The 15,434-nt window shown below is 42.9% G+C and overlaps 1 protein-coding gene across 2 annotated transcripts in view; it reads right to left on the minus strand.

The window, feature by feature from the left end:
* The window catches only part of RNF125 (ring finger protein 125), a 53,502-nt gene that overhangs the window by 12,096 nt on the left and 25,972 nt on the right, over nt 1-15,434 (minus strand). For both annotated transcript variants that reach the window (XM_050768282.1, XM_050768281.1), the window contains exon 4: nt 14,016-14,106. In XM_050768282.1, the coding sequence (XP_050624239.1) occupies nt 14,016-14,106 (91 nt within the window). The remainder of the gene's footprint in view (nt 1-14,015; nt 14,107-15,434) is intronic.

Genomic DNA, 15,434 nt, shown 5'->3' on the forward strand with positions numbered 1-15,434 from the left:
ATCTGCCTGTCCTAATTTGTGACCTGGCAGCTTAGAAGAGCTTCACCTCATCCTACTGATGCCTTCAGTTGATCCCCTTAGCCCTGCGGTTTCTATTTTCTGGCCTTGAGCATGTTGACTCCAAATAGGCCCTTTCTGTGCAGTGAATCTTCATTTATTGTTTTTTCTTTTCAAGAAATTATAAAGCCAAAAATAACCAAAATCATTCAGTAGATTTTCTCTACCTTTGTTTTACAAATGACCAAACTGAGGACCAAAGAAACCCTCTTGCTAGGAAAAGGGAAAATATCTCCTGACCAAGCCTGCTTTAATAGGATTAAAACAAAACAACACTTGATGTGGATGGAAATCAGATGAGGAAGAGTCTTTTGAAAGGATATTTATTCCTCCAAAACCTTAGGATATAGATTATTCAATGCTGGTCAAAATATAATCAAATTTTTTAAATAGTCAAAATCAAATCAAAATGGATTAAAGACTTGAATCTAAGACCTCAAACTATGAAACTACTAAAAGAAAACATTGGGGGAACTCTCCAGGACATTGATCTGGTCAAAGATTTCTGGAGTAATACCCCACAAATACAGGCAACCAAAGGAAAAATGGACAAATGGAAGCACATCCAAAAGCTTCTGCACAGCAAATGAAACAATCAATAAAGTGAAGAGACAACTCACAGAATGGGAGAAAATATTTGCAAACTCCTCATCTGACAAGGGACTAATAACCAGAATATATAAAGAGTGCAAACAAGTCTACAGGAAAAGAAATTAGCAATCCAATTTAAAAACGGGCAAAAGGGCCGGGCGCGGTGGCTCAAGCCTGTAATCCCAGCACTTTGGGAGGCCGAGACGGGCGGATCACGAGGTCAGGAGATCGAGACCATCCTGGCTAACACAGTGAAACCCCGTCTCTACTAAAAAATACAAAAAACTAGCCGGGCGAGGTGGCAGGCGCCTGTAGTCCCAGCTACTCGGGAGGCTGAGGCAGGAGAATGGCGTAAACCTGGGAGGCGGAGCTTGCAGTGAGCCGAGATCCGGCCACTGCGCTCCAGCCTGGGCGACAGAGCAAGACTCTGTCTCAAAAAAAAAAAAAAAAAAAAAAACGGGCAAAATATTTAAACAGACATTTTTCAGAAGACATATAAATGGCAAACAGGCATATGAAAAAGTGCTCAGCATCATTGATCATCAGAGAAATGCAAATCAAAACTACAATGAGATACCATCTCACTGCAGGTAAATGGTTTTTATCCAAAAGTCACACAATAACAGATGCTGGCGAGGATGTGGAGAAAAGGGAAACTTCATACACGGGTGGTGGGAATGTAAATTAGTACAACCACTACGGAGAAGAATTTAGAGGTTCCTCAAAAAACTGAAAATCAAAGTATCATATGATCCAGCAATCCTACTCCCAGGTATATTCCCTAAAGAAAGGAAATCAGTATATTCAAGAAATATCTGCACTCCCATTTTTATTGCAGTACTATTCAGAATAGTCAAGATTTGGAAGCAACCTAAGTGTCCAGCAACAGACAAGTGGGTAAAGAGAACGAAGTACATACACACAATGGAGTACCATTCAGTCATAGAAACGAATGAGATTTTGTCATTTGCAACAACACGGATGGAACTGGAGGACATTATGTTAAGTGAAAGAAGCCTAGCACAGAAAGACAAACTTCACATGTCCTCATTATTTGTGGGAGCTAAACATTAAACCAATTGAACTCATAGAGATAGAGGGTAGAATGATGGTTACCAGGGGCTGGGAAAGGTAGTGGGGATTGGGGGAAGTGGGCATGGTTAATGGGTACACAAATATAGTTACACAGAATGTGTAAGATTTAGCATTTCATAGCACAACAGGGTGATTACAGTCAACAATCATGTATTGTACATTTAAGAGTACAGGCCAGGCATAGTGGCTCACGCCTGTAATCCCAGCACTTTGGGAGGCCAAGGTGGGTGGATCACCTGAGGTCAGGAGTTTGAGACCAGCCTAACCAACATGGTGAAACCCTGTCTCTACTAAAAATACAAAAACTAGCTGGGCGTGGTCATGTGAGCCTGTAGTCCCAGCTACTTGGGAGGCTGAGGCAGGAGAATCCTTGAACCTGAGAGGCAGAGGTCGCAGTGAGCCAAGATCGCACCACTGCACTCTAGCCTGGGTGACAGAGCAAGACTCCATCTCAAAAAAAAAAAGAGTATAATTGGTTGTTTGTAACACAAAGAAAGGATAAATGCTTAAGGTGATGGATATGCCATTTACCCTGATGTGATTATTACACACTGCATGCCTGTATCAAAGTATTTCATGTGCCCCATAAATATATACACCTACTGTGCATCCACAAAAATTGAAAGTACCTATATGGTCATACTTCTCACTTGCCTTCTCTTTAATTTTTTTTTTTAGAGATGGGGTCTCACTCTGTCACGCAGACTGGAGTGCAATGGTATGATCATGGCTCACTGTAACCACAAATTCCTGGCTTTGAGTGATCCTCCCACTTTGGCCTCATAAAATGCTGGGACTACTGGCATAAGCCACGGTGCCTGGCCACTTCAGCGCTTTAAAGGAAGCAATGGTTCTCAGCGTGAGGTCCTCAGACCAGCAGCATTGCCACCATCTGGTAACTTGTTAGAAATGCAAATTTTCAGGCCCTAGCTCAGACCTATTTTATCAGACACTCTAGGGGCAGAAGCCAGCAATCTATGTTTAAACAGGTCTTCTAGGTGATTCTCAAGCATGATAAAGTTTAAGAACCACTGCCTTAAAGACAATGTAATTTCTTTCAGAGAGACAAGAGAAAATAGTAGGTGAACAAATGAGAAATTCTAAATCTAATACCTAGGCTGTAATGGAGAACACCTTTCTTAACTCCAGTACCTATAAAAAAAACAGTCATTTGGACCGGGCACAGTGGCTCACGCCTGTAATCCCAGCACTTTGGGAGGCCAAGGCAGGTGGATCACCTGAGGTCAGGAGTTTGAGACCAGCCTGACCAACATGGAGAAACCCCGTCTCTACTAAAAATATAAAAATTAGCCGGATGTGGTGGCATGCCCCTATAATCCCAGCTACTTAGGAGGCTGAGGCAGGAGAATTGCTCGAACCCGGGAGGCAGAGGTTGCAGTGAGCCGAGATCGCGGCAATACACTTCAGCCTGGGCAACAACGGTCTCAGAGAAAAAAAAAAAAAAGTCATTTGGGGTTCTGTTTTACTAAGAATCATTATTAGGCCAGAAATAGGACTTAATCATAAAAAAGCTAGTACAGTGCTAAATAATGAACTGTATGGATAATATTCAATTATCTAGAATAATGGTTGTTTCCTCTGTTCTGCATCCACTGACCATACTTGGAGTGCTGTGTTCTATTTTAAGTGCTGGGTAAGGAAAACATCAATAAACTGCAATAGACACAGAAGCGAAATGAAGATGTTGAAAGGTCTAGAAACAAAATCCTTGTAATAGCTGAGTTACCATTCTGGAAAACTGCAAGCACTCACACAGTAAGTTACTTATCACCTTGAGAAAGAGTCTACATTAGATCACCTCTGAGGACCCTTTTCTCTATGACTGTGTAAAAACCTTTATTAGCTCAAGACTATAAACAGTCCAAATATATTGTAGAAATAGAAATGCCGCTGTATGTCTATTATGTAGAAGCTTGAGGAAGAGAGGAAGAAGGTTTGTGATTTTTTGCCATGTAAAAAAAAATCATTGTTGGCATAAAGCCAAGGGCATTGAGTTTCTTTGTACCTGTTCTCATTCTTCTACTGTAATCCACGAGAATTAGAAAAACTTCCCACTCCTTTTGCTCTTTTTTAAAAAAAAAATTTTTTTGAGATGGAGTTTCGCTCTTATCTTTTTTATTTTTTAATGTTATTATCTTTTTTTCTAAAATCGTCTCTTTTTTTTTTTTCCTGAGACAGAGTTTTGCTCTTTTTGCCCAGGCTGGAGTGCAATGGCGCGATCTCGGCTCACTGCAATGCAACCTCTACCTCCTGGGTTCAAGCGATTCTCCTGCCTCAGCCTCCTGAATAGCTGGGATTATAGGCATGGGCCACCATGCCCGGCTAATTTTGTATTTTTAGTAGACACGGAGGGGTGGTTTCTCCATGTTGGTCAGGCTGGTCTCGAACTCCCGACCTCAGGTGATCTGCCCGCCTCAGCCTCCCAAAGTGCTGGGATTACAGTTGGGAGCCACCGCACTGGGCCAGTCCTTTTCCTCTTTATTTATGTGAGTCATTTTCTCAGAGCTTTGTAGGGCAATTTTAGAAAAGTCTAGATTTACGAGGAGTCAGAACCTAAAGTCTGTTCACTTTACAGAAAGTCTACGAAATCTCTCCTTCTTCCCACATGATCCACTTACTTTTGTTTTCAGAAATATTGAAGAGAGTTAAGAGTCCTTGCAAATTCCAGGAAAAAAAAGTCCTATATGATGTTTAAAAAAAAAAAAAAGTGTCTTTTATAAAGGCAGCCAGAAATAATAATGGATTTCTTAAGTTTCTTAAAATTAGGATTTAAATCTTTTTTAATTTTAATTTTTTTTTTTTTTTTTTTTTTTTTTTTGAGATGGAGTTTCACTCTTGTTACCCAGGCTGGAGCTCAATGGCGTGATCTCGGTTCACTGCAACCTCTGCATCCCAGCTTCAAGCGACTCTCCTGCCTCAGCCTCCCAAGTAGCTGAGATTACAGGCATGCACCACTACAGCCGGCTAATTTTGTATTTTTAGTAGAGATGGAGTTCTCCATGTTGGTCAGGCTGGTCTTGAACTCCCGACCTCAGGTGATCCGCCCGCCTTGGCCTCCCAAAGTGCCGGGATTATAGGCATGAGCCACCGCACCTGGCCTAAATGTACTCTTAATAATCCCCACAATCCCCAAGTGTCAAGGGAGAGACCAGGTGTAGGTAATCGAATCATGGGGCAGTTTCCCCGATGTTGTTCTCATAATAATGAGTTCTCACAAGATCTGATGGTTTATAAGTGTGTGGTAATTCCTCCTGCGTTCATTTTCTCTCCTGCTTGTGAAAAAGGTGCCTTGCTTTCCATTTGCCTTCTGCCATAATTCCTGAGGCCACCCCAGCCATGTGCAACTGTGAGTCAATTAAGCCTCCTCCTTTCTTTCTAAATTACCCAGTCTTGGGCAGTTCTTTATAGCAGTGTGAGAACAAACTAATACAGGGAGCAAGATGTTGGAACGGGAAAAACTAAATCAGAATAACTTGGCCTAATTTTTTTTTTTTTTTTTTTTTTTTTAAGAGACATGGTCTTCTTTTGTTGCCCAGGCTGGAGTGCAGTGGTGCCATCATAGTTCACTGCAGCCTCAAACTCCTGGGCTCAAGGGATCCTCCCACCTCAGCCTCCCTAGTAACTGGGATTACAGGTGTGCACCACCAGGTCCAGCTAATTTTGTCGTTGTTGTTGTTGTTGTTGTTGTAGAGACAGGGTCTTGCTCTGTTGCCCAGACTGGCGTTGAACTCATGGGGTCAAACAATCCTCCCACCTCGGCCTCCCAAAGTGCTGGGATTACAGGTATAAGCCACTGCACCTGACCTAAATTCTTGCTATGTTAGCTTGCATAGGATTTGGCACATAATACAAGCTCAAATTCAATTTTTCATATCTACAGTAGGAATAAAATATATACTTTGCAGATTAGATAATATATATTTTATTCAAATTTTCTTCTTCCTTAGAATAAAGGATCCTAGGGCAAGAACAAATCATATTTACCTTATTTCCTTACGCCTAGACCTAACATAACTTGACACACAGTAGACACCTCATGAATAAAGAATTCCTTTTTAGGATAAAGATTTCTGGTACTTTTCTTTCTCTTCTGATGGATTTTTGCTAGGTTTTAGGTTTTTGTTTGTTTGTTTTTTCCAAATGTCTTCTATTTCACATCAGTTCCTAAAACAGAGCACTTGGGCAGGTCAGAAATGGGAGAAGAATGGTTGATACACAGAATCAGATGGGAGTTCTTTTTCAGTGACATTCCCTTCCTTCCCTAAATTCTGATACAACCACATTTTCCCCCCAGAGGAGTTCTCACCACTCTTATGCGTCACTATTACTTATGGGAAAATAAGAATGATTTCATTCAGCATTATATTTTTTAGGTGATAGGACAGGGAAAAGATTAGGAATCACCAATGTAAGGGCCTCTGAGAACACATAAAATGTACAGGCCAGGTGCAGTGGCTCTTGCCTGTAATCGCAGCACTTTGGGAGGCCACAGCAGGAGGATCACCTCAGGTCAGTAGTTCGAGACCAGCTTGGTCAACATGGTGAAACCATGTTTCTACTAAAAATACAAAAACTAGCCGGCGTGGTGGCGCATGCCTGTAATCCCAGCTACTTGGGAGGCTGAGGCAGGAAAACTGCTTGAAGGTTTCTCAAGGAGGTGGAGGTTGCTCTGAGCCTAGACTGCGCCATTGCACTCCAGCCTGGGCAACAAGAGTGAAACTCTGTCTCAAAAAAAAAAAAAAGTACAAACATCTTCACAGGATCATATGAGCTTTGATCATCAGGATCATAGGTGAGAGCATCTAACATGGGTCCATTAGGATACATTTCCTAAAGTTTCTCACACCAAACACCAAAGACACAGAAATGGATTTGATACTGCTTCATGGATACATGGAGTCAAACATCCTGTCTCCCCCCTAGTCTTTTTGAACTGGTCCTTACTAGGGTTTTCAGTAAGACACCCCTCCCTTATCCCATTAAGAATAAAGGCAATATTACTGACAGATCATAACCAACAGGGTAGTCGGCTTTCCAGTTCTCCTATTTTTCTTTTTTTTAAAGACAGTGTTTTACTCCCATCACCCAGGCTGGAGTGCAATGACGTGATCTCAGCTCACTGCAGCCTCTACCTGCTGCGCTCAAGCAATCCTCCTGCCTCCTACAGGTGCACTCCAATGTAACCGGCTAGCTTTTTAAATTTTTTTCTGCAGATGGGATTTCACCACGTTGGCCAGTCTGGTCTCGAACTCCTGACCTCCTGACCACAAGTGATCTGCCTGCCCTGGCCTCCCAAAGTGCTGGGATTACAGGTGTGAGCCACCATGTCTGGAGAGTTCGCCCAATCTTGACAGTGTTTCCCCATTTTTGTATTGTTATAGGGAATCCCTAAAAGTATACCATACTCAGTGCAGGTCTGACAGCCCTCACTGTGAATGACAAGTATTTTCTTTCTTTTTTCTTTTTGTTTGAGACAGAGTTTCACTCTTGTCGCGCAGGCTGCAGTGCAATGGCATGATCTCGGCTCACTACAACCTCCACCTCCCAGGTTCAAGCGATTCTCCTGCCTCAGCCTCCCGAGTAGCTAGGATTACAGGTATGCACCACTATGCCCGGCTAATTTTGTATTTTCAGTAGAGACGGGGTTTCTCCATGTTGGTCAGGCTGGTCTCGAACTCCCGACCTCAGGTGATCCGCCTGCCTCAGCCTCCCAAAGGGCTGGGATTACAGGCATGAGCCACCATGCCCAGCCAATGACATATATTTTCTACTATAAAACTTGAATTCCATTTCTAAAGTCTGTACATGACTGATTTAATATTTAATAGAAAATAGGTGTGTCAGAACTTAATTTTTTGCTGGTACCCTTTTCTTAGGTTCTAATAGCATAGATGCATGAACACCATATTTTACCTTTGAGGGCTTTCAGTTGCCAAGTACTTTGTATGCAATCTACTATCAAGGATCCTTAGTGAACAGCATGTTCTATCAAGTTCTCCTGAAGCCAGAAGATGAATTCTAGGAGTACAAGTGTAAAAGAGCTGGAAGACAGTGCACTTATGTTACAGCCATCCCAAGATGCAAAGGATTCGATCCTTCGCAATATATATGATAATGGACACTCTGCTCTATCTGTGGCTTAGATTAACCTCCACAGCAACTCAGCTGATTATAGAACCCTTTCCATGTGATGACAAGTGCCATTTGAGGAGGTAATTAGAGGTTACTCAATTCAATACCCAAAGAAGAAAAAAGGAACATGCACTGAAAATATTCACAGGCAAATATGTAATTAAAATCAAGGTACAAGGCTGCATACCTAATTTTTTTTTCTTTTTTTTGAGACGGAGTCTCGCTCTGTCACCCAGGCTGGAGTGCAGTGGCACAATCTCGACTCACTGCAACCTCCACCTCCCGGGTTCAAGTGATTCTCCTGCCTCAGCCTACTGAGTAGCTGGGACTACAGGCATGTACCACCACGCCCGGCTAATTTTTGTATATTTGGTAGAGACAGGGTTTCACCCTATTGGCCAGGCTGGTCTTGAACTCCTGACCTTGCGATCCGCCCACCTCAGCCTCCCAAAGTACTGGGATTACAGGCATGAGCCACCACACCCAGCCACTGAAAGCAAATCTATTGGAAATTTTTTTTCCTTCCAGAATTATTACCACATAGATCTTCACTGTCGCATCAAGTCACAGATATTCTAAGTACTCAGGGAAATTAACTGCTATGGGGAGGGGTAGCCCAGTATGTAGTCACCACAGTTTACACTTCAAACCAAAAGTCCTGTCCCTTCCTTAAGGAATAAGCCCCCAGGGTAAGGCAGAAAATATAGAACTCAGGCTGGGCGCGGTGGCTCACACCTGTAATCCCAGCACTTTGGGAGGCTGAGGTGGGCGGATCACGAGGTTGGGAGATAGAGACCATCCTGACCAACATGGTGAAACCCCATCTCTACTAAAAATGCAAAAATTAGCTGAGTGCGGTGGCGCATGCCTGTAATCCCAGCTACTCAGGAGGCTGAGGCAGGAGAATTGTTTGAACCAGGGTGTCGGAGGTTGTAGTGACATTGTGCCACCACACTCCAGCCTGGCGACAGAGCAAGACTCCGTCTCAAAAAAAAAAAAAAGAAAGAAAATATAGAACTCACTGGAACCTTTGAATCAGGGTGAATGGAATCATGTCTTTTTTTTTTTTTTAAGACAGAGTCTTGCTGTTGTTGCCCAGGCTGGAGTGCAATGGCGTGATTTCGGTTCACTGCAACCTCTGCTTCCTGGGTTCAAGCAATTCTCCTTCCTCAGCCTCCTGAGTAGCTGAGATTACAGGTTCCTGCCAACATGCCCCGCTTATTTTTGCATTTTTAGTAGAGACGGGGTTTCACCATGTTGGCCAGGCTAGTCTCGAACTCCTGACCTCGTGATCCACCTGCCTTGGCCTCCCAAAGTGCTGGGATTACAGGTGTGAGCCACCGCACCCAGCCTGTCTTTCTTTACTACCCTTTTTCCACATCAGTACATCCTGCTATGTTCTAGGCACTCTGCCAAGAACTGGGCATACAGTGTTGAACGAAGGACTTAGGTCCCATAACTCCAGAAGCCTAATAAATTAGAGGAAGAGACAGACATGAAATGAATATGCAATTTTAAGTTGTGGTAAATACTGAAAAGTACAGGGGAGAAAAGCAAAAGCTGAAATTAATTTGAGTGTCAGGGAGGGCTTCCTGGAGGAAGTAAAATTTAAGCTAAGTTCCAAAGCATGAGTAAGAGCCAGCCAGTGAAAGAAAGAGCACCTAGAGGCCTGGCGCCATGGCTCATGCCTATAATCCCAGCACTTTGGGGGGCCGAGGCAGGGGGATTGCCTGATGTCACAAGTTCGAGACTCAGCCTGGGCAACATGATGGTGAAACTCTGTCTCTTCAAAAAAAAAAGAAAAAAGCACTCTGGACAGAGAGACTAGCTGGAGAGCATGGTTCTTGCTAAAACATCTTCCCTTTACAGAATAAAACACATTTCTCTCAAAAGTAGTCTCATTAATGTTATCTACATTTAAGGAAAAAGAAAAAAAGTGGTCTCGTAATACAGTCTAAAGCATGCTGTTTGTGTCATCTGCTTCCTTTGAGTCTAATATTCCAGAGATAGAATTATTAAAAAAAAAAAAAAAAATGACCGAGCTTAGTGGCTCATGCCTACAACCTCAATGCTTTCAGAAGCCAAGGTGGGAGGATAGATTGAAGCCAAGAATTTGAGACCAGCCTGGGCAACATAGCAAGATCTCATCTTTACCAAAAAAAAAAAAAAAGATTTATCCAGTTGTGGTGGTACACACCTGTAGTCCCAGCTACCCAGGAGGCGGAGGTAAGGATCACTTGGGCCCAGGAGTTTAAGGTTACAGTGAGCTACTACTGCACCACTGCAGTTCAACCTGGGTGATAGAGAAAGACCCTGTCTCCAATTTTTAAAAAATGGCAGAATATAACAATATAATTACTGCTTGACAAAAAGGAGCTATTGGCTCTTAAGGCTGCATATAAGAAAAGTCAAAATCCCTTGATGTTTTTTACATACATTTGATCATTCTTGAACAGCTCAGAAAGAAAAGATTGCTTATCTTGTGGTTTGATCTCTGAGTTACCTAATTATTTTTGGAAGTCAGAAGAATCATTTACCCAGGAAATCTCCAACTGCCAGGAAACCTCTTATGTGAGGTAGGTCAGATAATGTCACTGATCTTATCTGCTTGCAAAACCTGTAATCCAGTCCTTTAAAGCAATAATTCCTGGTTAACTTCCACACCCATCCAGAATCAGCATGGGACCCAGCCCTCCTTGCCCAGGACTTCCCTCAGGGTGTTTTCACCCACATGTCCCCATCAGGGATTCCTAAGCATGTGAACCCCAGCTATACCACATATCTGTCCCCTGCCTTTTCCTAACCATGGGGTAAATCATGACTTCTAGCGGCTCTAGATCCTTCAGAGTGACATGCTCTTGAGCTTCTGCTCAAGAGTGAAACACTAACACAGGACACCTGAAGGTCTTGTGTTCCAATTACCACCTCTAGACAGCCCTAGGGTATTACAGAACCTCGGATTTCCGAACAGTCTGCTCCTGCTTCAATGCCATGACAGCATCCTGGTCTTTGTGGTGAGATTTTACCACTTCACTTCCCCATCCTCCTCCTCCCCGCCACCCCCCAACTCACACCATCACCCCATGTGGGTTCTCTAACTGTGAGAGGACATCACTTCCTCTAAGAAATCTTCTCTAGGCCCAATTTTATAGAATTGAAAAGCATAGTGAACCTCCACTATCACCACCACCCTCTTCTATTAATGGAGTGATCGCCAGGTGACAGTGCTTACTTTATTATATGCCTGATTGATGTACTACCTGTGAAAAAGGTATGAATGTCATCACCATCCGCATTTTACAAATGATGAAACAGTGCAGAGAGAATGTAATAGACTTCCTGTGATTAGAACCAAGCCTATCCCCTTTAAAGCCTAGGATTTAACTACAAAATCCCATAGGCAATCTGATCCCACCATTCCTAGTTTGTTTCCCTGCTTAGGTCAGCTGTCTTCAATGACCCTGAAGACCTGTAAAATCACAGAGGACCTAGTTTCATGGGCCACCTTCAATTTGGGCCAAACTGAGCAGCACATGGACTGGATTTCTGCTGGAGCAGGGACACAGTACCACAGAACTGACCAATCTGTGGCCAATCTGTGGCCTGCTCCAGATTGCTGCTTAGATGCAGCCTAGGACCACAGTCCAGAGGGCCTGGCATTCTTCCAGCCAAAGCAGCACCCTGGGTACTAATAGTCAGGGTTCAACCTTCTTCATAGAGTTGCTAGGAGACAAGAAAGTACTTAGAACTCAGTAAACTCCGTGATAGTAGTCACTATCATTCCATCCTTATGCTTTCTTCTAACTTCCTCTAGCTCCCCAGGGACCTATTGTGAAACAACTCCCTAGCCCAGTTCCTCCTACAGAGCAACTTGAGCAGGAAAAGCCCATGACCATCTCCTCTGCTCCCTCCACATCTAACAAGCTCCTACTTAGCCATTCCAATTGTCAACTCCCTAGGCCATTAAGATCAGTAACAAGTATCTCTGCATGCTTTTCTCTTGAACTTGCTATAGACCACAGGGGTTTCCCACGCAGCCCTGGAGCTAGATTACTGTATTCAAATTCTGTCTTTGTTACTTACCAGCTGTGTGACCTTGTATGATTGACTTAACCTCTCTGAGCCTCAGTTTATCATTTTTAAAATGGGGATAATCATCAAGCCTATCTCACAGGATTGCTGTGAGGATTTTCTCTGTCTCCATCTATTTTTCTTTTGAGACAGGGTTTTTTTTTTTCTTTTTGAGACAGAGTTTCACTTTTGTTGCCCAGGTTGGAGTGCAATGGCGTGATCTCAGTTCACTGCAGCCTCTGCCTCCCAGGTTCAAGTGATTCTCCTCAGCCTCCCAAGAAGCTGGGATTGTAAGTGCCCCCCACCACACCCAGCTAATTTTTTAAAACATATTTTTAAGAGAGACGGGGTTTCACCATGTTGGTCAGGCTGGTGTCAGACTCCTGACCTCAGATGATTCACCCGCCTCGGCCTCTCAGAGTGCTGGGATTACAGGCGTGAGCCACTGCGCCTGGCCTCAGACAGGTTCTTGTTTTGTCACCCAGGCTGGAGTGCAGTGGCACGATTTCAGTTCACTGCAACCTCCGTCCCCCTGGGCTCAAGCAATCCTCCCACCTCAGCCTCCCGAGTAGCTGGGACTGAAGGTGCACGCCACCACGCCTTGCTAATTTTTGTATTTTTAGTAGTAGAGATGGGGTTTCACCAAGTTACTCAGGTTGGTCTTGAACTCCTGGTCTCAAGTAATCTGCCCACATTGGCCTCCCAAAGTGCTGGATTACAGGTGTGAGCCACTGTGCCCGGCTGTATGTATCTTTCTCTTTATTCTCTATTATCTTCCTATCTATTATCTATCTACCTACCTAATATACTTATGTTTCAATCTCATCCACTTTCTGAAAGGATTTTATGGAAAAAACCCTAAAACTGAAAAACCTCTAAAAACTTATATAAGAAAACAACACACACCCATTTGTGTATATATTACATAAAAATACATACTACATAAAATAATCTTCAAAGTATCATTTTATATTTGTTGAGCCAGGGTAAATTAAAAATAAATGTTCCTAATTATAGCCCATTAAGGTCAAAGTGGTTTACTCATAGATTGCTGACACAAATATAAATTGACTCAGACTTTTTGGAAAGCACTTTAAAAGTACATTTCAAGAGCTTTTAAAAAGTCTGCATTATTAATTGCAGAAACAATAATGTAAAGAATTTCCTCTTAGAAAAATTCCAATATAAGGAAAAGTTTAAATGTACAAGAATAGGAACTCAAATTCTAAAAATTGGTAACAATCCAGGCCAGGAGTGGTGGCTCATGCCTGTAATCCCAGCACTTTCGGAGGCCAAGGTGGGTGGATCACGAGGTTAGAAGATTGAGACCTCAGCCTCTCTAGTAGCTGGGATTACATGTGCCTGCCAATGCACCCAGCTAATTTTTGTATTTTTACTAGAGATGGGGTTTCACCATATTGGCCTAGCTGGTAAACTTAGATCTTTTTTTGTTTGTTTGTTTTTGTTTTTTTTGTTTTGAGACAGAGTCTCGCTCTGTTGCCCAGGCTGGAGTGCAGTGGCCAGATCTCAGCTCACTGCAAGCTCCGCCTCCGGGTTCACGCCATTCTGCTGCCTCAGCCTCCTGAGTAGCTGGGACTACAGGCGCCCGCCACCTCGCCTGGCTAGTTTTTTGTATTTTTTAGTGGAGACGGGGTTTCACCATGTTAGCCAGGATGGTCTCGATCTCCTGACCTCGTGATCCGCCCATCTCGGCCTCCCAAAGTGCTGGGATTACAGGCTTGAGCCACCGTGCCCGGCCCGCTAAACTTAGATCTTAATTGTGCATTTTGGATCATTTTAGTTGATTATGCCCATGATTACCTGTTAGAGATAATGTGTAATTTCATAAATGAGTGATCACACATTAGTCATTCTTATCAGTTTCAACGCAACACTTTCACATATCATGAATAGTCACAGAGTTACCATAACCTTAACATAAATCATTATCCTTTATAATATATCTATAAGTAGAAATCTATTAAATGGCTTTCCTAATGTGTCCTGAATTCAGACACTGCTGTAATACGTATAACAAAAATCCTTACCACAGGCCTCCTTTCCGATCTGTGATGAGTAATACAGTGATCCAGCAAGCTGTCTTCATCCAGTTCCCTTTGACAAAAGGGACATACACACCTGGAAATAACACAGAATACAAATATTACTAAAATGGTTGGCAACTAGATAGTAGTCACTTTTTTTTTCTTTTTTTTGAGACAAGAGTCTTGCTCTGTGGCCCAGGTTGTAGTGCAGTGGCATGATCTCAGCTCAATGCAACCTCCCCACCTCCAAGGTTCAAGGGGTCCTCCTGCCTCAGCCTCCCAAGTAGCAGGGATTACAGGCCCCCACCACCACACCAAGCTAATCTTTGTATTTTTAGTAGAGATGGGGTTTCACCATGTTGGCCAGGCTGGTCTCAAACTCCTGACTTAAGGTGATTCACCCGCCTCGGCCTCCCAAAGTGCTGGGTGGATTACAGGTGTGAGCCACCACACCTGGCCACATATCTGAATTTGGACTAGCCACATTTCAAGTGCCCAGTGGACACATCTTGTACAGCACAGATAAGGGACAAATATTCCTAAGTGTACATAAGGATTTAACAAGGTAGCTGCAGGTCACTTTTCTTTTTCTTTCTTTCTTTTTTTTTTTTTTTCTTTTTGAGAGGGAGTCTCACTCTGTCGCCCAGGCTGGAGTGCAGTGGTGCAATCTTGGCTCACTGCAACCTCCACTTCCTGGGCTCAAATGATCCTCCTGTCTCAGCCTCCCAAGTAGCTCAGACCACAGGAACGTGCCACCATGCTAATTTTTTGTATTTTCAATAGAGGTGGGAGTTTCAACATGTTGCCCAAGCTGGTCTCAAACTCCTGAGCTCAAGCAATCCACCCTCCTTGACCTCCCAAAGTGCTGAGATTATAGGTGTGAGCCACCTTGCCCAGACTGCAGGTCATTTTTCATTCTTCACTGGAAACTAACAACATAGGCTTACGCGTCTAGTTATATGCTAGTGAAGGTGGAAAACAAATAACACCCCTAAATGTTATGTGAATTTGGAAAGGGAGGAAGAAAAAGGTAATCCAAGGACAACTGGGTGCTGCAATCCTCAATTTCTCAGTTCATGCATGCTCAGATTGCACTTCTCTCCCAAAGAGAAGTGCAGTGAGCCGGGATCGCACCATTGCACTCCAGCCTGGGCAACAAGCGTGAAAAGTCTATCTCAAAAAAAAAAAAAAAAAAAAAAAAAAAAATTCAGATTTGCTGGATGTATAAGATACACACTGAATTTTGACGGCTTAATATAAAAAGAAAAAAGAATGTGAAATATCTTGATAATTTTTATACTGATTACATGTTCAAATGATAATATTTTAGCAATATTAGGTTCGATAAAATATATTGAAGGGTAATTTAAACTTTATCTTCTTATTTGTTTAAATGTTGCAACTAGAAAATTTTGAATTACA

This window comes from Macaca thibetana, chromosome 18 (assembly GCF_024542745.1).
Source record: "Macaca thibetana thibetana isolate TM-01 chromosome 18, ASM2454274v1, whole genome shotgun sequence".
Lineage (NCBI taxonomy): Eukaryota > Metazoa > Chordata > Mammalia > Primates > Cercopithecidae > Macaca > Macaca thibetana.